The 26,874-nt window shown below is 41.4% G+C and overlaps 1 protein-coding gene across 1 annotated transcript in view; it reads right to left on the bottom strand.

Moving 5' to 3' along the window:
• Nucleotides 1-1,453: 1,453 nt before the first annotated feature.
• The window catches only part of brip1 (BRCA1 interacting helicase 1), a 36,612-nt gene continuing 11,191 nt past the window's right edge, over nt 1,454-26,874 (bottom strand). The window contains exons 8-20 of the mRNA XM_084558379.1: nt 24,958-25,179; nt 24,622-24,821; nt 24,400-24,532; nt 23,743-23,897; nt 23,468-23,663; nt 23,146-23,286; nt 22,510-22,671; nt 13,701-13,860; nt 13,215-13,336; nt 5,284-5,396; nt 5,113-5,195; nt 4,688-4,999; nt 1,454-3,100 (exon numbers count right to left, since the gene is read on the bottom strand). Of these exons, the coding sequence (XP_084414505.1) occupies nt 2,337-3,100; nt 4,688-4,999; nt 5,113-5,195; nt 5,284-5,396; nt 13,215-13,336; nt 13,701-13,860; nt 22,510-22,671; nt 23,146-23,286; nt 23,468-23,663; nt 23,743-23,897; nt 24,400-24,532; nt 24,622-24,821; nt 24,958-25,179 (2,763 nt within the window). The 3' untranslated portion in view covers nt 1,454-2,336. The remainder of the gene's footprint in view (nt 3,101-4,687; nt 5,000-5,112; nt 5,196-5,283; nt 5,397-13,214; nt 13,337-13,700; nt 13,861-22,509; nt 22,672-23,145; nt 23,287-23,467; nt 23,664-23,742; nt 23,898-24,399; nt 24,533-24,621; nt 24,822-24,957; nt 25,180-26,874) is intronic.

Here is a 26,874-nt window from a genome sequence, read left to right as displayed (position 1 = left end):
CATTCTCAAGAAAATACATGATGCACCTACGTGTGAAAGTTCTGGCCTGGTTTCCAAACCAGAGAAGTGGTCTAGAGACACTACACACTGTCTGAGACAATGACTAGACAGTTCTTTATTTAGCAAATTCTATATTTGTACTAGTGTCAAAGCTTGATGTACTGATCCTTTAATGGCATAGATATTTTTGGTCTGCCTGATTGTGCTTTGGACACCAATTACTGTAAATAGTTTAAGTGGCATGCACTGCCCCTTCATGCTAGCCAGGTTTTGATACAGAGAAAGTCCAGTCTCTGCTGGAACTGCAATAAAAAGCCCTGGCTGGCAGGCAACGTTTGCTGTATTTGGAATTTTTCAGCCAAAATCAATCAAAATGAAGATAATTTGCACTTTATCCTAAACTATGCTAGACGAAACTCAGTGCCAGAACTCAATTTGGGCAATTGGTGAAAAATCTGTGGGGTTACAGTTAATGTGGACCGGACACATTTCCTGTTGTATTTCCACTTTGCGGTTTTGTCTCCAGTGTATTTTATTTATTCATTTTTTTAAATAAAAATGTTTCTTAGTGTAGCTTTAATGATTGGGAAAAGGCTGACTTAGGTGAATGGCAAAAAAACTGCCCTTCACAGCCATTACTGAGTCTATCAGTAATGCGGGTTCACTATTAAGTGCTTTTAACACACATTCGCTGGCCCCTCCACGCTCTGAGTTTTGATTATATTAACGAGTGGTCATGCACGATTGCATATACAAGGGTCTTGGGGAGGCAGCTGATGAGCATAAAAAAGGCTTTAATGGAACACTTGTCTACTCTGCCAGTCTGCGCAAATCACACATTGGTGAAGTTTGTCCCGTAATGAGACAAATCACATCAGTGTAATCACGTTTAATGTCATTATTCTGTCTCCCTTCAACTTAGCCTGTTTGATGACTCTGCATTTAGCATTGGCTTGATTAAATGACATCAGCTCCTCAGGCTCAATCAAATGCAGCCTTTAAACTGCTGATTACACAAAGAGGCTGAACTGTACGTGCACAGGTCACAAATGACCGTTGTTCCTCTGTGGAGAAATAATATTAAATAAGAAATGAAGGTTTAAATCTGTCTGTCTGTTAAATCTGTCAACAATACAAAAGTGAAACAACATCTAAGGACAATGATATTATTTTAGTAGAGGTAGCAGTGTAACAGCCAACAAATTTATGTTTTTTACGAAAGTGACGTATATTCAGCTTTGTCACTTTGGAGGATTATGATACCTCTAAATATGTCTGTGAAAGGTCTCAGTCACTTAGGTCATGGTATATCCAAATAATGCTAAAGAAAGACAACTGAACTCTGCAAGTTTAAACTGCTGATTGTCTTTCTTTAGCGTTTTTTATATATTTCTAAAGATACGATTAATTTATAAAATGTGATGCAGTGTGATAGACTAACCTCTAACCTCTAAATAGTGGTTAGCTCAACCAGCGCCAGTCACAATAGTAAATACCTCAAGCATATTAAAATCATCGGCATCAGTAATTACTTAACTTTTTAACCTTTAAACCAGTTCTTTTTCTGATATATGCACTTTAAGTAAAATTCGATATTCAGGGCATCTTTATCTAATAGAGCACATATAAATTTCTTCCACTGCTAACATTTGGAAACATCTCATAGTAGCTGCAGAAAAAAAAGAGGTTACTTGAAAAAAAAAAAAAATCACAGACATGTTAACATTTAATTTTATTGTGACTTACCAGAATGTATGTAAATGTTTATACTGAAGCTGAAACAAATTAAACAAATGTACAATACCGTTTAAAACGTACAGCTCATAATTACATAACTGTCAGTGAAACTGAAAAAAATAAATGGGTCAAATCGAGCATGTCTTAAGCGTCCACGTCCCGCAGCCAATATCTACAAACACATCATTAAAATTGAAGTCAGTGATTACGTATTTTTGCGGAACCCAAATGAACTCGTGCCTTTTGTATTTTAATGATTTGTTTAAACAGAAATTTAATCAGTGTGGCAATTTCAATACTGTTTTTGTTTTTAACTGAGAGCAGGCCTTAATAAGATGAGCTGTCACCCTGCATGAGAAGCTGAGCTGAGATGGCTGGAACCTCATCGTCTACTGCATGAACGGTAGTGTGTAGGCTAAATGCCATAAACGTTCTTTACAACATAGTGTTAAAGAAATACTGAAATATGATCAGTGAAACGCTAATTATATTTTTATTATATATTTTATTTTATTGCACTAAAATTTGTTTCAATGAGAGTGCACTGCTTAAATTTGGCAGCAGAATGTGCATTGGACATATAATCTGCATATAAGACACTACTTCTCGTGTCCAGATTGTTGGTTACCTGTTGCAGTGGGAGCTGTCTGCCTGGATTTGGACAGCCTGTGAAGCTTACTGCCTGCCTGTCTGATCTGGGTCTCAACCTCCTGTCCCTCCTCACCTTGCTTCTGTCCTGCGATTACTCCTTCCTGTCCCTGTGACAGCTCAGCGCCCTCCTTCCTGTCTGAAATAGCACTCTGTCCGTCAAGAGCAGAGGCGTGCCCTCGGGCCCGCTCGGAGCCAAGAAGTCCTTCCGACAGCGAGTCCTGGCTCTCTGCCGATACGACCATCTCGAGAGGTAATTCTGCCCTCGTCTCTGCCTGTGGGCTGCCTTCGTCTTCTTCACCCTCAAAAAGTTCTGGAGTATAGAAAATGGTCTGGTCCTCATCGTCTTCATCTGAATTGCCTGCTGAGGGGGTTTCCCCTTCACAGCTGGGAGGGGCAGTTACTGCGGGAGGCTCTGGAGACGGACTCCGTGGTTGAACTTTGACTTCACTGGAACCGTTTCCAGCGCCTTGTTTAAGACAAAACGCCTCCGTCTCCAGAAGGGGAGAGGAGATCTTGTGGTTCTCTTTGTCCTCACAATGACTGAAGGTTTCCAAGCTCTGGCTGGAATTACTGGGAGATTTTCTGTTAAAAAGTGGCTTCTTTAAGCAGGTGCTGACAGGGCTGGGGGTGAAAATGGGGTACAGAGAGTGAGGTGTTCTTTTTTGATGCGAGAGCGGTTTGGCTGGGGTGCTAGGCAGCATCTTCGATTGTTCTGCATTGAGAAAACAAAACAGTGTGTTTTTAATATTAAACATCACTTTTTATTCATTAAACATTTTAAGACTGACAAAGAAGTGTCCAAGTCTCACTATGAGATGAGACAGGTATGTAGAATAACATAGCTGCCAAGGCGGGTTTATAAAGTAAGATATAGTAAATATGCGTATACGCTCAATAAAACCCAAACAAAAGGTCAAGGGGATTTAATTAAAAGCAACAGTCCAACATCTGCTCATCAGCTCGCTCCAGCGCCACTCAGGCACGCAAAAGACCTTACAGTAATGAGGCAAGCCACTCAACTGATCCCCCCCCCAATTCAACTACCGTGGGTGGGGGCATGGGTGGGGGCATGAATTCAACTGGGGATGAGAGCTCAACCTTGTCATGACCTAAAAGACAATGGGTGCTCGGCAAGGCGACGTGTTAACACGCTGCCGCGACACATTTCCTTTTACTTACGCTCACACACTCAAAAACAATACGCTTTCAATCTGTGTCGTTTTAGTGCGCGGCCACCTTAAATGTCACAGATCATGAAAAAATAAGTTAGGCTCAGTCCCAGACAGTGGCAGCAGTGTAATTCTATTGGCTAAAATCTTTTCTGGTTTCATTCATCAGAGGTTTGGCCGCAGAGGACGGGACAAGACATCTAATTTATTACGAATAAATCCATTCTTACATTCATCCTTAAATAAGAAGATGACAGCATTCTACGTTTTCTGTCTTTCAAAGAATACTCAATGCTCAAAGCAACAGTAAATGCATACTACCAAGAGCATAACATTACAGCAGTATGTTATTCAGTTTTTTGACCATTATTGTCTAAACACACATTGGTGAACCACAGTTGCGCTGCATCTACGCTGTATATTTTAACACAGTCCCACAAAAACCATTCTGTTGTCGGATATGTACTCACTACTAGAGCACCAAATATGTAAAAATTTGATAATGTTGCCAAGTGCTGCAAATATGCAAATTACAGAAATGGTTGGGCACAGACATGTCCTATTCGACTCCAGAAACTGCGCAACCATCGAACGGGCTGTCTGAAATGAGCGTCATGCCCAGGTGAGACGTAGAGACAGTTTCAAGGTGGGGAAATCGCAAAACTGAAAAACAACCTAAAACAGTGTTGCTTTTGTTATTTATTTTTTAAAGGGCCAGCTATTGACAGCATTCTACTTCTTGTTTTTGTATTAGTGCAAGTACCATGTACTATGGTGCATGGGTTTTGTTCTTTTCGGAGGATTAGTAAAGAAAAAAAGAACAGAGAATGGCCATACAGTACAGTAGCCCCCCTTTCTACATTCAAGACCTTATTTCCTAAATGTATGACACACAAGCTACACTAAAGGTGGCAAAAATATTGCAATAAATCAAATTTAAATCTCTCCTAACCAAGCAAGGACTGACATTAAATTGTCAGATATGCTATGATATTAATAGACAAGGCAGAGACCAGTTTTGATTTACAAAAATATAAAGTGGTATATTTTTGAGGCCTTGGATAGGACTTGAGTGACATAATAACCTAACAGCTTCAAAATGCTTATTTCAGTACTCCACTTTATCTCACCTGCTTCTCTCTGTTCAGCTCTCAGCTGTGTACGGGAAAAGAAATTTGTGGTCGAGGGGCTTGTTTCCAGGGTTTCAGGTTTTTTGGCACACGAGTTGAGAATCAGAGGTTCTGAAGCCTTGGGCAGACTCTGTGCCTCTACAATTACTGGTAAGTGACTCCTGGGAGATGCAACTGTTAAGCTGGGGGTCCGACTGTCTGCAGGAGCCACCTCCACCTCCTGCTGCACCTTAGAGAACGCTACCAGAGACTGCATGGCATTACTGAAGCTGTCGTGATGCTGGACGAGCTGCCGGACCCATTTGGACAAACCTGAAATAAGAGCAGAGGCGATTGCTGCCAAAAATCTTACAGTGGATAACTATTGCCATCTGCTGTTCAAAGTGAGAAGCTGTGCAGGCTGCTACTGACACAGCACTGAGTACCTGTGATGTACTTGTTGGGATTACTCCTGTAGCGGTCGTCCACTAGAATTAGAGCACCCCAGTCATTCTTGTGGCGGATGCACCTGTTAAAATAAGTATTACGGTTGAAACATAAAAATCAGACGACACTAAAGTAAATCTTTTGGAAGACAATCTGTAATGGCTCTTTACCTCCCCAGGGCCTGGTTGAGAGCTCTGTAGGCCTGAATCTCATACCAGCGGTTACCTGGGAGAAGACCTCTGGACTTAGAGTGCTGATCGTTGTACTTCATTTTTTGTTCCACCTGAAAACGACAAACAACCGAAGTGATTACTGAATAATCAGACTAAATGTAGCTAAATCAAAGATGCACAGATACCGGTCATTCTCAGATTTGATTTAGTTGTTTTGGTTACTGTTAACATACCTATCAAATCGAATCAGCTTTCTTTGTCATGTAGACGGATAGAAGGAATTTATTCTCCAAATTTAACCCATCAAAGCAGGCACACAGCTCCCCATATCTATGAGCTCTTACGGTTTAGTGCCCTAGGAATGTACTGTAACTTTTAATTGAATAATTTGAGCTATTTCTTATTTAATCAGATGCTCATCTAATTTATAAAATGTCCAAAAATATAAAGAGTTTGGTGAAATCTTTGTTGCATGACCCCATAGCAGTTACTTGGAGAAGTTACCAGCTACAAAAAGGCAAGCTGACATACTACACTAAAACCCTCCTCTGGAAAACAATAGCTTCCTTTGTGTGACAGCACCTGGGAACAGAGGTTTCATGCATGCATAATGCTAGAGAACAACCTTGATTAATATAGAATATGAAGGAGCATAACATGTGGAGATCTAGGGCAAACAAACCAAATATCCCCAAAAATATTACTCGAGGCCTGAAGTGATGCGGTATTAGCTGCCTCCGCAGACAGATGTGTTCTGAAAGGGGAACAGACGTGCTAAAGAGAGGCAGTGACAGAATAGAGTGGAGGTACGATGGGGTAGACAAGGTGGTCTAGGCGACGTGAAGCGTCCCTGCACAAAAATGCCAAGAAAGCATCAATCCATTTGCATCTGTCGCTGCGGATTTTAGCGCTAACCTTTCAGAATTGACAAGTGAAAAGTTCAGCTGGCTTCTGACGGGATGCCATGCAGGGCAGACTGTTGAACGGGGCTCTAACTGCTTTTGACAGGTACCGTGTGTTCGCCCAGAGCCACCAAACACGGGGGCCGTGGCAGGTACAGCCTGTTCCCTCACGTGGCATCACGCAACGCCGCCGTGGTCTGCCGGGGCTTATGTATGTAAACAAACAAGCAGACTCACAGGAAATCCTAAATGTCACCCCAAAAGTTGGACTATGACTAATCACACCTCACCTAAGAAGCATGAAAACCACCCTAACACACAAAGTTTTATAGATTTTTATAGAATGGAGGCCCGAAACGCGTAAGGAGATTGAATAATTTCACAGTTTCTTCCAGAGAAAAATACAGCAGTGGGTCAATCTGTCAGTTGGGAGAGACTCATTGAGCTGTATCACAGCGAGTCTTGGATATGCTGCTGGCTTCATGGTGAGAGGTTTGCCAATATATGAGACACCAGAGCAGTTACAGAATCCACTTCTAAACCCAGAGAAAGGCCAGTAGCCTCGAGCCAGCGGTGTCATCTAAATCCAATCACAGTCCGTTTCTGCATCCGAGCCATCACATCCCTGCTCTGTACCATGTCACCGTCCAATCTAACATGACAGGTTGCATATGTGAAAAAGCCAATTCTGGCTGCTAGCGAATCTTGCAAATGTGCAAGAAACCACAAGCTAGAAGGGATTAGTTAAAATGTCAAGAGATCACTCGCTTGCTTTGGCCTTGTCCTCCACAGCAACCTGTTCATCCCTAAAAACATATATTTGACTACTAGGCATGATTCGCAGCTGAGCGCATCGGTCTGAGCTACATTTTACGCAGGGTGTGTGTGTGGAAGTCAGTGTCTGCGCGCGCCCCTGGCAGTCCGGGACATCTTGTGCCTGTCACTGAGATTGCTGAGCGCCTCATCTGCCACATGTGGCTAAGCTGACAGCTGAGTTGCTCGTCTTCAACACGGTGTTTGTGTGTGCGCGCACACAGTGACAAGGGCATCACACTGCTTTCCAATATGCCAGGGCGACACACGGCCCTGCCTAATTATTCTTATCTTGTACTTAAAAGTAAGTGTTGATTTCAAATAATAATAAATAGCGATGCTTGTCACTGCAAAATGTAAAAGTTCTGGATGGTAATTAATATTGAACTCTATCAAACAAGAGAATTTGTGTCTGGGTGCAGTGATCTCAAACTTGTCTTTGTCTCATGACTGTTTGATCTCTGCACTGATTTCAACAGATTTCAAGGGTATTTTGACTCATCGGTGTCCTGTCTCAGTTTCCTTTTGATTCAAACCTGTTTAGGCCTCACCCAGCAGCGTTAGGGTTGCTCAACCACATCCAGTCCGTTCTGAATACAGTTTTTGAATTTGCTCATCATGTTCGTTTTCATTTTGTCGGTCTTAATCCAGACTTTCGGCAATGGCATCAGAAATGGCATTCAAATTGTAGAATCAAGTCACAAATGTGTTGACAACAGATTCAACTTCAGTCTGAATCTCGTCTTTACGCTGCATTGATCTTCACTGAAACAAGACGACAAATCTGCTTCAGAATTTGATGACCATGCTCTGCAATCTGTTAAGATCATAACAGCAAAATAGTAGGTTAACATAATTCTAATGTTACTCCTTTCAATGAAAATATATGACTTATGCCAGATTGCTGTGTATCAGGCAGTCATAATGAAAAATCTGTCCAACGTTAGCTCTGAAAACAATAATGTAAGTAAAGAAGAAGTGGTGGAGAAAGTTTTGAAATCTTCTTAATTAAAAGTATTATATAACTGAGAACCCTGAATTCAAAACATTACTAGGAAAATGTACTAGAAGTACACAATCAATAGAAATATCCCACTTGTCTGTTATACAAAATACTGCACATATTATATCAGTAGATTATTGTGACATTATTAATGCATGAATGTAATAGCATAATGTACTGTTGCAGTTGATTAAAAATGTTAAGGAGTTTTGTGCAGGACTGAAACTAATCATTATTTTCAAGGATCTGCAGACTATTTTCTCCATTCAAAGGTGAATTGTTTGGTTTATACATTCAGAAAATAGTGAGAAATGTGCTCACGGTTACCTAGGATGTTTAGTCAAAATAATTTCAATTTATTAAAGGGAATGACTTGTTTTTCATCAAGAATAACTTAAATAATTATCCAAAGAGTCGCAATTTAATGGCATTACATTTGATGAATAAAACACGATGACTTACTCAGGATTCGAAACCTAGCGCTCACATCCCCCAAACTAAGCGACCACAGTGTGTCACATGTTGTTTTCATATGGTTTCTGAAACAGTATCAAATATAAATTTTGAAGTACCGAGTCATATAATGAGTTGTCATTATGTTGAAGAGTGAGCCTTGAACGAACATCAACCAAAGAAATACGACGAAGTAGTTTTCCTAGAGCTGGCCTGTTGTGCTGACAAGGACAGTGCACACGATGATTGTGTATTATACCGCATTCTTTCAGCAGCTGAGGATAAAACCACATGTACAGAGCCTTCAGTGTGCCTGGAGCATTCATCATCCCCTCTTCTTGAAGATTTCCATGAACTCTTCAACATTCCTCTAAAATCCCCTTTACATGTTTTCTGGCCTTAGAATTAAAATGCTTGTGTCTTTAATAAAGGGCGGCCAAAGAGGCTGGCTGAGCCCTTCATTAAACTAAGAGAGATGCCTTATCAGTCGTAAGTGTCTTTTTATTGCTTGTTAAACCAACTTATTGTTCGACTTACTCACGCAGGACGTGACTGTTCACTGTAAAAACATGCCATTGGAAAAACTCAACATAAATGTAATACCACCTTTGACAGGGCTTTCTCTGCAGAGGACTTTTCAAGTTCAACCTTTGATCTTTGTCACAATAACACAACAGGCCAGTAAAATGTCATGCTATGTGCTTAGGTCGTAGCGTCTGCGAGTTATGCCTGTCTGGGAATGCAGGCCGTGCAGGCATCCACGGTGCTGGAGTAGTTTAAATGGAGGGAAGCTGGGCTTACACCTCTTATCCTAGCAATGGGGTGCTGTCGTGTGAATGTGGCACAGAATGAATGAGTTTATATGTCTGGGTCCATGCGTGCTCTTAAGAGAAAATGCACATGTTAGCATTAGTGCATGGAAGTGACGATGTAACAACATGTCATGCATGTGTATATGTGCCTACGTGCATTAAGGGAACCAGTTTCACTGTGAGACATGAGGTGTAAATATCATAAGGCGTCAATGAATGGGCTTTAAAATGAACTTTAAAGCAGGGCGTCCTGTAGCGTATTATACACCCTTAGAAAATCTGTCCTGCAGAAGTCAGAGAAAACGGTTACATTTTTATGAAATAAAAAATTTAAACTGTCTACTTTGCGAGGCAGCATCAGTTTGGCAAGATGAGTCAGGAACTGTCAGAGGGTAACACTGGCAGATCAATCAGCTTTGTGTTGCAGTGAGCAGTAACAGCAGCATGATGGTATGTCAGCAACAAAGAAAACCTTTATATTTACAAACTGGGCAAGAAAAAATACTTGTGAAGTGCTCCAACAACAGAATATGAACAGAAATGTGTGAAGAAAAGTCAAGTAAAAGGAGCAAAGCTGTCACAAAGCTGACCTCTACCAAATAATGTTTCTCTCATGAGAGAAACTCTGCAATAGTAATCCCATGAAATCTGTAGGAAATCAGGTTTTTGATTTGAAAAATACAGCAGTACTATTAGTGCCACACTTAAAGACACACTTTTTTTTTTTAAAACCGCATTTCCCCTTATGTTAACATTCATTTCGGTTGTGTCTGAGTCTTGTGGGCCTATCCCATTTTCAATTCTTAAAACCACTAGGTCAACCAATAGATGCAAAAGATAAATTAACAGCAACAAGCTGTTTCAGTTTAGATATGAGCTGGGTAGACCTGCACTGTGTTATAAATAAAGATTGATTTGAGGCCATTTCAGCAACATTTTACAGCCGTACCAGGCCTCTACACTTAACCAGAACAACATTAGTATAGATCACTGCGTTTCTAAATAGGACTATTGCATCATTACTCAGATGATATGGTAGCTAAAAAGTGGATTTCTTCTTTCAATGGAAGTAACTGCCATGTGTAGTAGTATTGACTATTTGGTGGTGGATACACTAATACATGTGCCTCTGTGTGTCTGTTCCTTAAAAAGCCTATTATCTTTCAAAGTGTTGCAGCAGTATATTTGTTAGTTCTGCATGCTACGAGAGGATAGCTGCATGGCTTCACAGTCATTAGTGTCAGTGTCCTCATCCTCCCAGCAGTGTAATGGGGTTAGCTCACAGAGCTTTACAGCCCCCCAGGGCTTCTCTGGGGGGCACAGCTTCTGCCACTGTAAGAGGAGACAAGAGGAGGACAAAAAGACGACTAGAGAAGAGTAGAAGGTGGCCGAAATGAAGGTGCGGATGACTAAGATTCAAAGAGACACCAAAAAAAGGGAAAATTAAGAAAGTGGAGATGTTGAAATGTGGCCTGTCAGGACACAACATAAACGCCTCCACACGATAATCGAATACATCCGTCCAAAAAAAATCTCAACCCAGAGAAACATAACATGTTTAATCTGAAACCTTGGTCAACTGTGTAACTGCGTGGTATGACTCAAGTTCTAATGAAATACCGACTTGTTATTTTGAAACAGTGACAGGAAACACAATTCAGGTCATTTTAAAGGGTAGAGTGCTAGGTAGGCAAATAGTTTTAGATTGCACACCCAGTTCTTGTTGTGTATTTAACAAGGGAAAGGGACGCTCAGCCACCGTCAAAAGCAGTACAAAGTTAAAGCGTCAGCAGCCACCACCACCATCAGCCTTGCCCACCTGATCCTACAGCAGGCACAATTATGACAAGAGATGGCAAGCTCTCCGTGGAGCTCTGCACACGTTGCACATAAACAAAGGCTGTTGAACAAAGGCTGTTGATGTGGAGCACAAGATAAGTCATTAGAAATGCACAGTCTCTTCACGCTCGGTCAGCTCCTCCTTGGCCTTAACTAGCTTTGGCTTTCTCAATCCTCCCCCTGGTGTCGTGTCCCTTCCACTCATCTCCTGTTTTATTCCAAGCAAGACGCATTATTTAACGAGCTTCAAGCATCACGGTTACTCATCACTTTCATTACACTGTTTATTGACCTTTATTGTGCTTAATCCATTACTGCGTCAACCAAATAAGGTATATCTTATAATGTACGGTACCCTACAACAAACTACAACAATCCTCAGCCTTGGTCTTCCCAAGTATAAAACTTGAAAATATGGTTCCTTTGTGTCAACAGTCTAAAATGGCAAAAGTATGAGTTAAAGGGTAACGCTAGTAACATTCAAGATGTTTTTTTTTTGTTTTTTTTCCCAACAAGTTCAAAGTGGCAAAATCAAAACCAAGAAAGCACGGGCACAGTCTGTAATCCAATCAAGTCTGTCTCAGTACCCAAAAACGTTCCCTTACCTGCCCTAAACCCATCTTATATGGACTGTGAATGGGTTTTGGTGGTTGGGATAAAACATTAATAATTGTTCCCAGTATTCATCCATAATAGACTGAGAGTTTAAATACTGTATTTCACTAGTGTAGGTGTTAGGTGTTTCAGTGTCCCATGGTGGAGACTCGCAGTGTTTCAAACCAAACTGTTTTAAGTATTGGCAGAAAACGTCATGTTACAGCTGCTTATTATAACAAGGGCTCGATTATAGCCTTCTTTACAGAGTGATTTATACCATCTACCTGTAACCCAACAGCAACGCTAACAAAAAGTAGAACATTTCAAAAAACAAACGAACACAAAATAAATATGAGAATGAAAAAAAGAAGAAGCGAAACCTTGAGAGCTGACAAAGGTGAAACTGACAGCTTTGGCTAAGGTGAAAGGGTCTTGGACGCTTCAATCAGCCACACGTCTTGCCACACTGACAGAACAGGTTAGTGAAAGCTTCATCGTGCTCTGACAGGAGGATGAGGAGGAGTAAAGGGGAGGAGAAGTGGGAGGCAGAAAAGGTCAACTTTATCTGCGAAGGACGGGGCGGACACAGCAACACCGCTTTGGGATTTTTTTTCACGGATCACCAAAAAGGGATGCTCTTATTTGATAAGGGGTCGTATGAGCGTGCATGTGTATGTCCGTGAGATATATATTTTTTTGTCTTCGTGGTATTTAAAGTGTTGAGATATTGGAACCCAGAAAAATGAGGTATAGAAGAGGACACGGATTAATATCAGGGTGACGATAATGGCTTTCCTAAAGGATTTCCTTACCAACATTTGCAATCGCTGTTAAATATAAAACATTCTATGACAGAGATAAACAGAGATAAACAGAGGGGGAGATAACGGTCATTTTGTTATGTTTGGTACAGTTTTGCACGAGTAAAAAAGGAGATATTTCTAGCACCCATTTTTGAGCGATACCAGAGACATATGGTTTTCATTGTCACTGGAAGTACTTTCTTTTTTGGCAAAGATCCATTTTGGACATTCAAATATGAATGTATACAACTTCAGCAGCACTATAATCCTGGCTTCTACAAGGCAACAAGCTGATTTGGTTTCTTGAGGTTTTTCATACAATGTCCTTGCAACCCTACAACAATTGTTTCCGGGCCTGATAGGGGGTTTAGACTTCTGTGTTAAGTTGACGCAGAGGCTAAGGCGACAGTTCAGACCCCTATGCAGAGTGCAGACCTTAGCGGCGTAACTGACATGCACCTCCCCAGAAATGTAACTATGCACCGCTTTAGTATTTCCAGCTGCTTCTCCGTCTCCGCAATTTTCAGATTGATTGTTTGGGATCAATAAAGATGGAACACAGCGAGGAAAGGTTAACTGAGGAGGTTTGGAGATACAAACATTTGTATGGCGTTTGACGGTATTTCCGATGTTAACAACTCATGTATGCACATGTATCACTGAAAAGAGTTGGTATAAAATATCTGCACATTGTGATTCTACTTGCCTGGAGGTCCTTGATGTTCGGGAAAGGAATTCCAATTGCGACGACTGCCCTGGCATTGTCGTCTGTAAAGTCTAGCCCTTCGCTCACCTTACCCCTACACACAGCAATCAGCAATGCACCATCTATAACAAATAAATCATATACAGCATATATCAGCATCAGTATATCAACATCGTGACAAGAAAACAACTCTGGGTTATTACTATTCATTCTTTGGTAAATCAAGATTAGTTAAAGTAGTAAAAGTAATGTAAAACAAAGTACTGGTAGTAGTAGTAGTAGTAGTAGCAGTAAACCAAAATGTACATTGTACATAAACATGTGTCCTGTATAAGTGAGGTATGGGATGAAAAACATAAAAAAAACTTAAAAAATTTAAAAAAAAAAAGGGGGAAAAAAAGGGGGGGATCCAATAAAAATAGATTATCAAGTCCCCGATCAATCTGTTACAGCCAATCTCATGTAAACTTTGTGTACCAGTCTCACCTCGTCCCTCACAGTATTTGATGGCATCATAGTATGTTTGAAGCAACTCATCAAAGTCCCCCTTGGCGCCACCTCGGGGCTCAGTGATCACGGTTTTGTGTTGCTCTAGCTTCTCCCAGAGACCAGTGTTGGTCCAGCGGTCTCTCAACTTGTCCAGCATCTGATTAAATCACAATAGGTATCATGGTGTAAATACAGATGTTTGGACAACCTTCGAAAAGACCAACATGACATTAAGCAGTAGTATTAGTTAGGATTGTTCTCTACAAGAGGAGCCTGTCGTAGATAATACTGTGAGTTGCTCATTGTTCAGACTGGATATACCTTCCCTACAACTTTAAAATGTAAATCTATGGTTTTTGACACATACACATACTATATATTTCTAGTTACTGTCACAGTGTTTGGTATTTTAGCTGTTAACCAAAATTAATTCAAGTTACAGTACTCCAGAGTAAGGGCTTTTGATCATCTAATTTGAAAAGCTGTTTCATTGACAGGTAGTGGAGTTCATTCCATTTAGTGCATGTGCATTTGGTGAAGACCACAGTTGCTGTGCACTCACAACACTTGTTCAAGGGAGTACCTGGTGCAAGTAAAACATTCTTATTCGACAAAAAGATTAGAAAGCAGTACATATGGACAGTTACCCAAAACATACCATGAAAGCAACCTGGGAGCAAACAACTAAAGAGAGCTGCAGTGAAGGTTTGGCAAAGCATCACAAAGGAGGTAATCCATTCATTGGCGATGTCCATTGGTTCCAGACACCAATGTTTGCAAAGGATTCTCAACAAAGTATCAAAAAAAGAACATCCTATATATGATTGGGTTAATTTACCAAGCCCATATTTATTATATAATCGTTACCTGAATATGTGGAATATTTGGTAAACAGAATTACTAAAATTGTGGCGGTGTCCAAAAATATAGTAAATTATTTGTTAGATAGATATGTCAGGAATTTGAATCTCGTGAACTACTGAATAGATTGACACCTGTGTTGTACACAAATCCCAACAATGAGTTCTACTGACTTTGGTTCTGACCAACCATCAGGTTATTGTCGGCCCAATGCAGTGAGACATCTATAAGACCCACACCTGCTGAATTGTCTATCAGAAAATATGCCCATATTAGGTTGATATTTGTGGTTTTGAGTGAAATATCTCAACAACAATGATTTCCAGGCAACATTATCAAGTCATAATGCTGGGATAGTGAAACTGATGCAGATAAAGACAGAATGACGCAGGCGGTGCGATGAGTTAACATGACGTTTTGTGAAGCAAGTGATAACAAACCTAGTAAAGAGAAACAGTGCAGTAATGGGGTCCAAAGGCCGTTGTCAAGGAGAAAGAAGCAAGTCTACATCCACAGACACTGTAATACATTATGACACTTTTAAGGCTGAAACAAGCTTGCAACAAAGAAGCATTTTTAGCTACCGATGTTTGCTTCCGTGTCCTCAGACAGCTTGGATGTCTTTTCTTGCGCTTGGCCTAAAGCTGATGTGTTTAAACCTCTCCTGCAATAAAATCACTGTTGCAGTACTATTGTTAGTGCAAAAAGTCAGCAGCCCTCAGGAGAGGCACATTGATCTAAAAGCCCTCATCCTAGAATGGCTCCACTCGTGTCTATGTTGTGCAGATCATATCCTTGAATAAGCATGGCTTCACAATCAAAAAGAAGCTTCACTGGCTTGGAAACGTGTCAGAAGGGTCAAACAGAAGTTCTTCTACTAGTCAGCAGAAAACTTCTCAACGGGCTAATAATATCAAGCTGTAAATCCTCAGCCAGAAGCAGATGAGGCCTCCAGATGGAAGAACGGTGGGGAATATCTTCTCCTCAACGGTAAACCCATTCTGTTTACCTGCATAAACAGCCTCCTCAAGTGTTCCTCAAAACACCACAAAGCCAATAAGAAATTTACTCAGTGGGTTTTGCGTGGTACTAAGGAAAGCAGCAGAAGCAGACGGGGAAAATGAAACAGCAGGAGAGCGTTGATAGTTTCTTGCATGCCAGCGTGGTTGCCTCATAGTGGTGAAATGAAGCATGGCAAAGATTTCATCAGGTTGGTGCATCCCTAAAGCAAGTGAGGTCAGGACGTTTGCATCAATAAAACATGACACTTTCGCTAAATACGCAGCTACAGCGACAAGGACCCCCCCTTACGTGCATCTTCAACCCAGCAAACTGTTTGCAATTGCTTTCCAGTGCAATCTTGAGCAGGACATGAATAATTCATGTTATGTACTTTAGGCAGATCTACCACTAAACAAAACAGCCATTATCTGCTAGGCTGCACTTGGAAAGGAACTGATTCCATGTGGAGATGCGTATTGAGGAAGAAAGTTCTCACTGACAAAATTGAAGTGACAAGGCCAGAAACAACTGAATTGGACCGTTATAAACCCACAACAGAAAAGGTTGGTATTTGTATTTTTACTATTCAACAGCACAAAATACAAAGGAAGTTTGAGATGAGAACACTGGGCTCAATGCAAATGACCTGACCTGAGTATTGTTCCATTATATTCTGGCCTATACAAGACATTGAGTTTACTGGGTCTGAACAGCAACATCATCATCGTCTCATTAAAGTTACCACTACTCCAGCCGAGAGTCTAAGGCTTCTGGTTCTCCTCTTCTTTCCACATCTTCTATTCCTCATTCTGGTTCTCCTCTTCTTTCCACATCTTCTATTCCTCATTCTGACCCTCTTCCTCTCCCTTATTCTTCTTCCTTCTCCTTTTCGTCTTACTCCTTTTCCTTCTTCTTCTCCTCCTCCTTTTCCTGCTTCCCCATCTACTTCTCCTATGCCTCATCCTCCCTTCTGCCTTCCTTCTTTTTCCTCATGCTCATTCTTCTTCTCTTACTTTGCAATTTCATCCCACTGGGCCAGATTGAACCCTCTTGCAGGACAGTTTTGGCCCATGGGCTGCGTGTTTGGCACCCCTGGTTCAATTCAATTTTATTTATATAGCGTCAATAACAATACAAATCATCTCAATTCGCTTTAAAAAACCTGGCCTGATGGTACACATCAGCAGATTGACTTCTACTTCTACTACTTCTGCTCCACAAGCTCCCAACTGTCAATGCTGTGGTGCAAACAATAATCAGAACCTTTCACCTGTGACGCAAAGTTGGATAGAGCTGAATAGGGACTTCAGGACTCTAATACCTGCACATAACTTCTCCCTTTCCAACTCATGGAGTTCATTGGGCTGTGTGCGTAGGGAGGCTCACATCATCATAGATACATCTGTAAAGGGATTCTTTTGCATTTGATGTCTTGAGGATTTCCCCCAGAAAGTTTAAGGGCTGCTGTGCCAAACAACAGTTTCAACGATCACAAGAGCACACAAACTCCAACAAAGGTCTCAAAGGTGAGAAAAATTTTGCAGATCATCCAACCAGGCAGCTATTTCACTTATCCACAGCACGGAAGAAGTTCCTTCATCTATGGAAACACTGGACATAGGTTTTGGCCATCAAGCCAAAGTTGGATAGAAGCTGTTTGAGATTAAAGTCTGTACAAAAAATTGAAATAATGACAAAATGACAGCTGTGGAAGTCTTAAGTTTGTGTAAAGGGGGAAAATATCCTAATCTGAAACAGCAGATCTACAATAAATGCCAGTTTGATTTCAATGTGTTGGTCCACACTACAGCCACATAAATTTCAATTGCTGAACATAGTGAAGTATTAATATCTTAAAATTAAGATAAGTTTTTGCAAGGGTGGTGATTTGTATTAGATCACTACTGTTTTTACACTTTGCTCACATCAGTCAGAGGTGATGCAGAGCGCACACCTCACAGCCCGATAAATCAAACTGCATGGTTGCAGGTGTGAAACTGCACATTTCACCGTGCAGTCAAACAAATCTTCAGCACCTTCAGCAAAGGCTTTCAACCATGAGAGTGTTGGCCACTCGACACAGAAATTACAGACACAAAAATTACAGACATGAGCACCTTCATGAATAATTTAGGACCAACATCTGACAGACCTGGTGTTTAGCTGGCAGACTGGGCTGGGCTATAAAATATCAATCTACGGGATAGACTGTAGACTGGTCCTTTTTGTGATTTTAACCCAAACGAGAGAAAGAAAAAAATAAATAAAAACCACTATACTATGCCACACAAAGGTCATTTTAGGTTATTCTAAAGTAACAATCACATACCCATCCCACTTTTATAAATTAAACTTTTTTCCTCATAGGAACTTCGTAAGATTTCAGTGTATGAAACCTAATCTAAAGAGTTAAAGAGTCAGAATATCATTTATAAGTGAATGCATTTGTTGTCCACTGCTTTTAACTAAACATGCAGCAAACAAAACAGCTATGATGCCCATGCATCATGAATGGGAATGAGCAGTATTTAGCACATAAGAGGGCACAACAAAGAGTGAATAATTTATCGTCCTTTTTAGGCATGGTAGGTACAATGCTCAGCCTCTGCTAGTGACACGGTAAAATGGGCCGGATCTTCCTGCCAATTGGGACAAGGTGGTGAAACAACAAGACAGAAGCACTGAACTGTAGTCCTTCTCGCACTTTTACACTTCCCCTCTCTTTCTCCCCTCACTATCTCCCCATCTTTCACCTCCTCTGCATCCGGCCTCACTCTATCTGCTTTCTCCGTGTCCCTGGTGTCAGTGAGCTGTGTGGCGACACATCGCGGCTCCTCTAGTGCCTGCTGAATTATGGAAGGGGTTTGGAGGCGACGGCATTAATGAAACATGCAGCCAGGAGCCACATTTCGCAGTGGTGAGGGGAGACGTGTTGTTGCGGCGTAAATTATTCAGCCCCGAAATATCACAGCGACCATCACGCCACGACTGGTGGCGAGAAGCCACCTGCCACCTCCGGCCTGCCACTCGTCCCTCGTCTGCTATACACATCCTGGCCACACTGGTGGGTGACAAAGGAACGCTGCAAAAACACAGCCGACAGCCCAGAGAAAAAGACCCCAGTAGGACTTTATACTTCATTTTCTACTTTACAAACGAACAAATATGCTAAATATAAAGTGTTCTAATGCCTCACGCCTGTCTTCACAGTGTAAAACAAATGTATGCGTGTGTTTGGATCATTTAAATTTGCATATTCTTTGTATCATTTGTTAATTTTTGTAAAGGGCTGAAATCCACCTTAAAAGACAAGGCTGACTATGACACTCAGCCCCAATTTCATTTCAATTCTGAAGAAAAAAAAATCTTCTTAATCCCACAAAACAGGTCTGATATGATGCAGTCTGTAACCATGGTTACTCAGAGAGGAGTAAGTAGTTCATCAGCTGTTAACTTTTGCTGATTTGGTGAGGTTGAAAGTATTTACAGCAGCAGGAGTCACAATAAATGGTTAATGGTCTTGTATTTATATAGCGCTTCTGTGCTCGGGATTCAGCATTTTGCTCAAGCACAACCTGCTCTACCTACTGAGCCACAGACGCCCAATAAACTACAGTGCACATGTTCATGTTAGAGGGGGAACATTTGGTCCGGAGCAAAGCAGATTAAGTTATGACATTCCCCTTGTTCAACCTGTAAACAGTCGGCTACACAGATATTCAAAGGGGTGCTATTTCAAAGAGTCGCTTGCGTGCTACTAACTAATTCACATCTTTGTTTTTTTAGACTTTATATATTGGCCGTTCAAAGTTGCCATCTCGTGCTTTGAGAATGTGAATCAACATTTTCACTGCAGCCTTACATATTATTTTTTTTCCTACTAATTACATGGTTTCCACATGATGTTTTTGTAATACATCAAACACGCTGACAGAAACAGATCCTTGCCACTGTGGTTGAAGGACGTAACAAATACAGTAGACGACTTAGCCACCATTAACGTGAGCCTTCCACAAAAAGCTCCAGCTTGGTCAAAGCAGTAACCCTGAAGTTTCCACCGTAAAAGCTCACATAAAACATCAGCTCTAAAACACGTCAGGAGTGATACTCTACACTGGACAAACTGACCCATGATAATATGGCCCCTAACACAGACAAGAAACAGCCTCACTTTAAGATAACAGTACTCGCGGAGCTGTGTGATTGGTGCTCCAGATACCCCTGAGCAGCTGAAGACAGTGCGTGCAGGCGGGTGTTCGCCCTGCAGTCTGGTTTGACTTTGATATGACATGAGCTGGGCAGAGCACAGGCGCCAGCGCTGGGTGCGTCTTCACACAGACAGTGCGGCGACATCACCTAATGGCCCTTATCTCAATCTCCTTTAAAAGCATCTTGTATTCCCCACCATCTTTTCACCTCTGCAAAATCCTGCATTTATTTTTTTTTCTTCTTTTTTTTTTTTTAATAACCTTCAGTCCCCCCTCTCCTGTGGCGCATCGGTCCCTTCCTTCGGCGGCATAGTCCAGACAGTATAGCCTTCTGTGGTTTTAATAGGCATTAACTTGGGGCCTGTTGAGGCTAAAGTGCTACAAAACCACAGCACTGGTCCAGCCTCTCTGGGAAACTGTGTATGAGACAATAATTATGGGTATCATTTGTTTGTATATGCATCTTTTTCCAAAAACTTTTAAGATTTTATTTTATGTTTCTACAAGTCATATTAAAAGAGTAAAACTGAATTTAAACTGTGCCAGTGCATCCAGTGCACTTATTGACTGTGTGTGAATGTGATGGTAGAGCCTTGAGGGACATCTCTTAGACCCTGCAGGCCTATTCGCCTCACTGCTCTCTCTGTCTATCACAGAAGCAGCTGTGTATATTGCGCCGATAGCCATCACCTAGACCCGATGAACAGGGATGTCTAGAGATGACCTATCCTTTTCTGTGACTACACACTCACGGAAAAGCACACATCAGAGCGCAGACGGGACTCAGCGGCACCAACAAGGCCTCCATGGGCTCCAATTAATACCCCAGCCCTTCATATCCCCTCATCTCCTCATCTTTAAGAGCTGACTGCAGATTAAATATTTATGATTCAGCACAGAGAGAGACATAGAAGACTCCTACAAGGCTATCAATAATAACAGAAAAAAAAAAAAAAAAAACATCCCACAGCTTACAGTTGCTCCTTGGCTGGCATCGCAGACTGACAAAAAGGAAGGTAAAATGAGAAAACAACAAGACCCAGAGTCTTTGCTTTCCCTTGCAGTTTACATGCTGGTGTCATCAGCTGTTTGGGAATGCAACTGGATAGCAAGCAAACAAGGACTACAGAGAAATCAAACCAAAGATCACTGCACGAACCGCACTGAAATGTAAGTCCAACATCAACTGTGCAAATATGCCAAAGGCAAAACCAAAATTTGCCAAGGGCAAAACACGGTTGTAAACGTCTAACGTTTGACCTGGCGTTGACTCATCCTTACAAAACAATACGTCACTGACGTCTGTCTTTGATGACATAACGTATTTTCATTTGAAACGAGATGCGAGCGCAGAACATTACAGCGGGAGAGGCGGCTCCAGCGTTCAAAATGCAACGTGAGGTATATTTTTAAAAGACTGTGTAAATGATTCAAGGCTGGCAAAGTATTATGGGGATGCATTTCTATTTTAGACAGTGAGCAGGGCGAAAAGCTAAGGATGGTTTTTGCTGCTGAACACTGCTTCTTTATATAAATCAGTCACCTCAGTCAAGAGGTGTTCGGAAAACCTTGTTAATTTGAATGAAAGACATAAACATTAGGGGCAGTCAGAAATTACATTATTATGATCAATATCTTATTATATAGTTAACACATTCAATACATATACACATTATTATACATAATAAATTGCATTATTATTAATTTTTTAATGGCCTTATATTCGCATTTATTGTATTTCATACATTAAGTATATTAATTGAGCCTATGTAACATGTGCAATGTGGACAAGAGGACATAATGACATATGAAATCCACTTGGCCCTCAGTAAGCTAATGTGACAAATGAGCTACAGTGGACATTAATTATTCATGAACAAAAACGCATAACAAACAAAGGGGGACAAAGTGTCTATGAGTGTGCTCTCACAAGCGCCCTCATTAACTGAAAGAGGATACAGTTCCGTGAGGATGACGCCATTTAACAAGTACCTGACAAGTACCTCTATTGATTAGTGGCGATCTATGGTAACATGCAATACCGCTGCCGCTGCTTAGCAGTGGGGACTAGTGGAACGCAGTCTAGACTTAACGTTTACTTGTTTTGTATGGCACAAGTAAACACACTGTAAATGGCTTCAAGTGACAAAGGAATTAGAAGAAACTCATTTTGTGGTCTTCAGCTCCTCCTAGTGGTAAAATACAGAAGTGAAGGTTCCAAGATAAAACACTACACATCATACCCACATCATTCACAAAAATCCAAAAAAGTTTGAGACAGAATTATGCAAATAATGTTTAAATAATTCATTTATAGTGATCAAGCAGTCCCTTGTAATGTTCATTTTATCAGTATAGCAGCAGCAATCTGCCTGTAATTGCAAAAAATAACGACACACGTGGATATGATCAGCAAAAATTGCATTTCATGTAGTATTCGCCTGTCCAGACTTTCTAAAAATCAATGTGGATGCATTCTGGATATGCCAAAAAAAAACAATGCTATTGGGCCAGCAGTCTGAAAAGGTCTTTTCCTCATCTGGCTACCAGAGCCTGGTGATAATTTAACCCACAGTGGGAAAATTTGTACTCTCACTGAAGCTTAGCATTTGATGATCTGTTAATGATGAGCCAAAGAGATGCAGTCACACAACTTGGTGCCAAGTCCGCCTTGTTAGTCTAATCAAACAACCAAGAAACAAAACTACATTAAGTGGAGTCCTTGGTATATTTACCTTGTAGGACGGCAAAAAGCAGAGCACACCCTTGGCCATGACCTGGCAGACATGGAGCAGCAGTCCACCCACTTCGTCCTGGAAGGCATACGTTTCAGTGTGCTGAAAGGTGGCACAGAGTTTTCTACCTTGGGGTCCTGCTCCAACAGTGCCCACCCAAACCTAAAAAGATCAATGGACTGTGTTAATGCACGAGGAGTGGAAACCTTCTCTTGTGCCAGTACAGCATCAGTTTATCCCAGATCTCCACTCCATTAATCATGCTTTGGATATGAATCAAAGTCACATCATTAAACTAGGTCTCAAGTTAGATCGGAGCAAACAAAGCAGACATTCCAACCACACTAATACGTTTCCTTTTTAATGCATTACTCCTGCTACATTTAAACAGAGGATCCCCACTACTGTTGTATTTAAGGAACCATAAAACAGACTTTTGAAAAGAGCTGGTGCCATTTTAGCTTGGAAATGGACTATTCTGAGACAGTACTCAAATGCTTTTGTAGATGGACGTTGCTTTAGTTTTATAACCACTTCCAAAACAAAAACACTGGAAGCAGCTTTAATACTCTTGAGTATGGTTAGTCTGCGTGGCCACACAATTCTGAAAGCCTTAGCGTCAGTTGTAAACCTTACCTGGGATTTATTGATCACATGGTTGGCCTCCAGCTGGATGGAGAATTTGACCCCAAGTTCAGAAGAAAAGGAGGCCATGGGTGATAGGGTTCCTGACGTCAGCACGATGCTGCGCACTGACCCACTCAAGTCAGAGAATGCCTGGGAGGTACACAGCAACAGAAGTCATTTATGCCATTGTCAAAATATAGACTAGAGAAACTGGTTATCCTGATTTTAGAGCAGTTAAATCATTTATTTTTTTTGACTGTATTCAGTTTAAAGCGTCACTAATAGATCAGTGTGGGCTACATGGCAGGGTCTGCCATGTCTAACCTCTCACCACGGCAGGGTTAAGGCACCAGAAGCTCAGTGTCAGGACTTCTGTCTTGACTCTGACACTTTGGCCTTGGATTGAGCGCTGGCGCTGACGCTGGCGTGGCCGCACGAAAAACCCATTGCTATCAGGAACATCAGGTGGGACCTGATTTGTCCAAGCATAGTTCTTCTGCAGAGCTACTCGGTAATCTTCAGCAAACCTACAGACACACAAAGAACAACTGTTAGTTAGTTAAGGCACTGGTATAACATGGGAACCTTCTTTGTTTTTTCCCTGACCTGCAGTTTCCCCTGTAGAGAAAGTCCAGCACCATGAAGAGGTTTTTGAGAAGAATGGCGTTAGGTGAGCTAATGGTTGGGACCTGCACCATGTCTTCTTTACCATTAACAATACCAACACGCTCCTCCTTCTCCAGCACAGCACCTAAGTTTTGCTGTCACATAGAAACCAAACAACAAAACAGCACTGATGATTATTAAATAAGGCACACAGCACATAATTAAACATAACATTTGAATAAATGAAATAAATGAGACATATTTAACTTATACTGAAAGTATTCACACTTTCCAATAATCCTACTGCTACTTTTCCTCTCCTCATTTCAAAGTTAAAGTGATTTTGATCACTTTTAAACCTTACATTGAGGAGACAAATGGAAAAAGTTAGAGTTGTCTCATGAGCAGTTGTCAGAGTCAGAATGTTTCAAACCGGGTCTTAATTTTCTGGTGCTGCTCATCACAAGGCTAATGCCTGAATGAAGTGTGATGATAACCCATTGTTCCCCTTTGCAATCAAACCGCTGCACGACTAACTCCATAAAGATCACAGAAGCAACCTAAATTTTACATCCTGACATTTAGTGGCAAGAAACTAAAAAAAGAAATAAAGTCATGGTTGAATAAGTAAGGATGTTGTAAACACAAAAAGTTTACCTTCAGTATGCTGAATGTGTCAGGAGTAATGCCCAAATTGTGAAAGATGTTCAGTATATCCTTCCCATTCCAGACTTTACTGGCGCTCTCAAATGCCCTTTCAGACAACAGGCTTTGGCTCTCCTGGATCCAACTACAATCAGGACAAAAGCAATTTCTGAGTTAAATAGCTACTCTGGTTATGAGACCTGTGGAAGTACATGTAGTCACCGAATCACTGACTTGATCAGAGTGTAGCAGAAATCCCTGAGTGGCTCGTGTTTGGACCGTCTGATGTTGTTGTTGACCATGCTGTCCAGCTCATCTCTGCACAGCAGCAGACGGTTCTGGTCTAACGAGAAGCTGGCGCTCTCCCGAGCACAGTCCTCGATGTTGTGGGCCTCGTCCAGCACCAAGATCTGTCCCGCCAGGTCGATCTCCATCTGGTGGAAATGGAGACAGAAAGCAAGACAGGAGGAGTGGTTAATATCTAAAGTCTGCATACAGCATGATCTGTTTTTTTTTAAGATAGATAACAGTCAAACAACTCCTCCACCTCCTATAGTAAACTCTACTCACACTCTCTCGTATCATCGGGTCCAGCAAGTAGTTATATGGGCAGAAGATGACAGAGGCGCCCTCCATGAGTTCACGTGCAGCATAGTAAGAGCATGAGCGGATCCGTTTCCCCAGCGTGACCAGGTCCTCAATGTCCCAGGCTTCGTTAAGCCCATGGACCCGTTGCAGTGATACCTGGTCCCGCATCCTCTGGACACCGTGGTAGAAACGGCATGACCTGCCCTGCAATATACACAGAGGATTGGTAAAGTTAGACCAAGGTATAACAGCACAAATATGTGGTTAGTTCATAAGAGACTGAGAACCTCAAACCTCCGCCAGGGATCATCATGTATGTGCTTTTTCAAAACAGGACTGTAACATGCTGTCATGAGCTCTGTGTTCATAGCTCGCCACACACTGAAGATGAGGTTTTGGCATTTATTTTGGGCTCTGTCCAAGAAGTGATCAAATGCAATAACCACAATTTTACAGCTGTAATGTGTGCAACACTGCTACTAAGAATAATAATGGAGAAAGCTGACGGGACAAAGCAATTTGTTTAAGAGAAAGCTCCTCAGGGAGTGCTGGAGTAGGTGGTTAAGTTCCTGTAAAAGGCAGGTTAACAGAAAAAACAGAAAAAAATGACCGCCTTTTGGCACCAGTTCTCCTCAATACCGTCAGACAGACATTTAGTCTGTCTCAGAATATTGTGTCAAGTAATCCCAGACTGACTCCTAATGCTAAGCAACTAACTATTTTCATTATTAATTAAATGTATTATTTTTGGTCCATTGGTTGACTGGCCTATAAACTTCAGTAAAAACCTGAAATCAGATGATTTTGATGAAGCCCAGGATGATATCTTTGTCTAACAGTCCAAAACACAGACACACTAATTTATATTACTACTATTACTACTGTTATGTCGACGTTCCACAGTCCAGATGTAGACGGATTAGGGGTTGGTTGCAGCAGTGTATTAGTAGTAGTAGTATCTCATATATGAGAAAGCACTCAGAGATTTTACATTTAAATCTTGAGGAAAACATGACAAGCTGAATTAATGAAAAAAAAAAAACCATCTACATCCTACTTTTTATTCTTCACAAATGATCCCTTCAGTTTAAAAAAAAGTGTTAGACTAGGATCTCCTATATACAACTGGCAGTTTGATTTCTATTCTTTAGATTCCACTTTGACCAGAGGTGATGTACAGTATTTCAGAGGCTGCCTGTGATCAGGTGTTGGGGCTATTGTAGCAGTTTACATGTCCTGACACTCATACGATGTGTAAGGAAGCTGAATCTCACATGCCAAGCCTCAATTACTCTGTCAGCAGAGGTGAGGCTTTAGATGTCCCACCCTGTTCTTTATGATTTTAACAGCTTGAGGTGACAATGTCACACAAATACACTGTACACCGGTGGACTCTCTAACCTCCAGCCACGATAATAATGCCGGGATGAAATGGTTGACTTCTGACGTGTTAAGCTTGGACACTTTGCCGAGACTGAACACTAAAAGGGGGAGGTGAGAGGATTAACAGCCTTCCGCTGCCTTCAAGAAAGTCTGGACGGCTTTCAGCGGCGCTAAAACGAAGGGCGGGTGTTGTGATTGAAGACGACATTAGCTGAACGATTTCAGTGAATGACAACGGTTTGTCTGTACAGCGTGGTAACCTGGCACTGACCAGACTAGACCCTGAGGCGACGAAGGCAGAGTGTCAGTGACACCCACTCCAGTCAGGGGTTATGACTGGGCCAGCTATTTCACGTGACAAAGAGAAGCAATTGCTGTGGAAGGCAAACACCTCCAATGACAGTGTAATTGTCCTCATTACAGCAGGCGCCTCAGCTTTAGGACAGTATAGGGGGTTACAAGTGTCTCATGTCTCTAGAAAGGCTTACTCAACTGTTCTTGACATTTAAGTGTGTC

The sequence above is a fragment of the Chelon labrosus genome (assembly GCF_963514085.1).
Source record: "Chelon labrosus genome assembly, chromosome: 13".
Lineage (NCBI taxonomy): Eukaryota > Metazoa > Chordata > Actinopteri > Mugiliformes > Mugilidae > Chelon > Chelon labrosus.
Note: the sequence above shows the minus strand (reverse complement) of the source record. Positions and strands in the feature narration are given on the sequence as shown.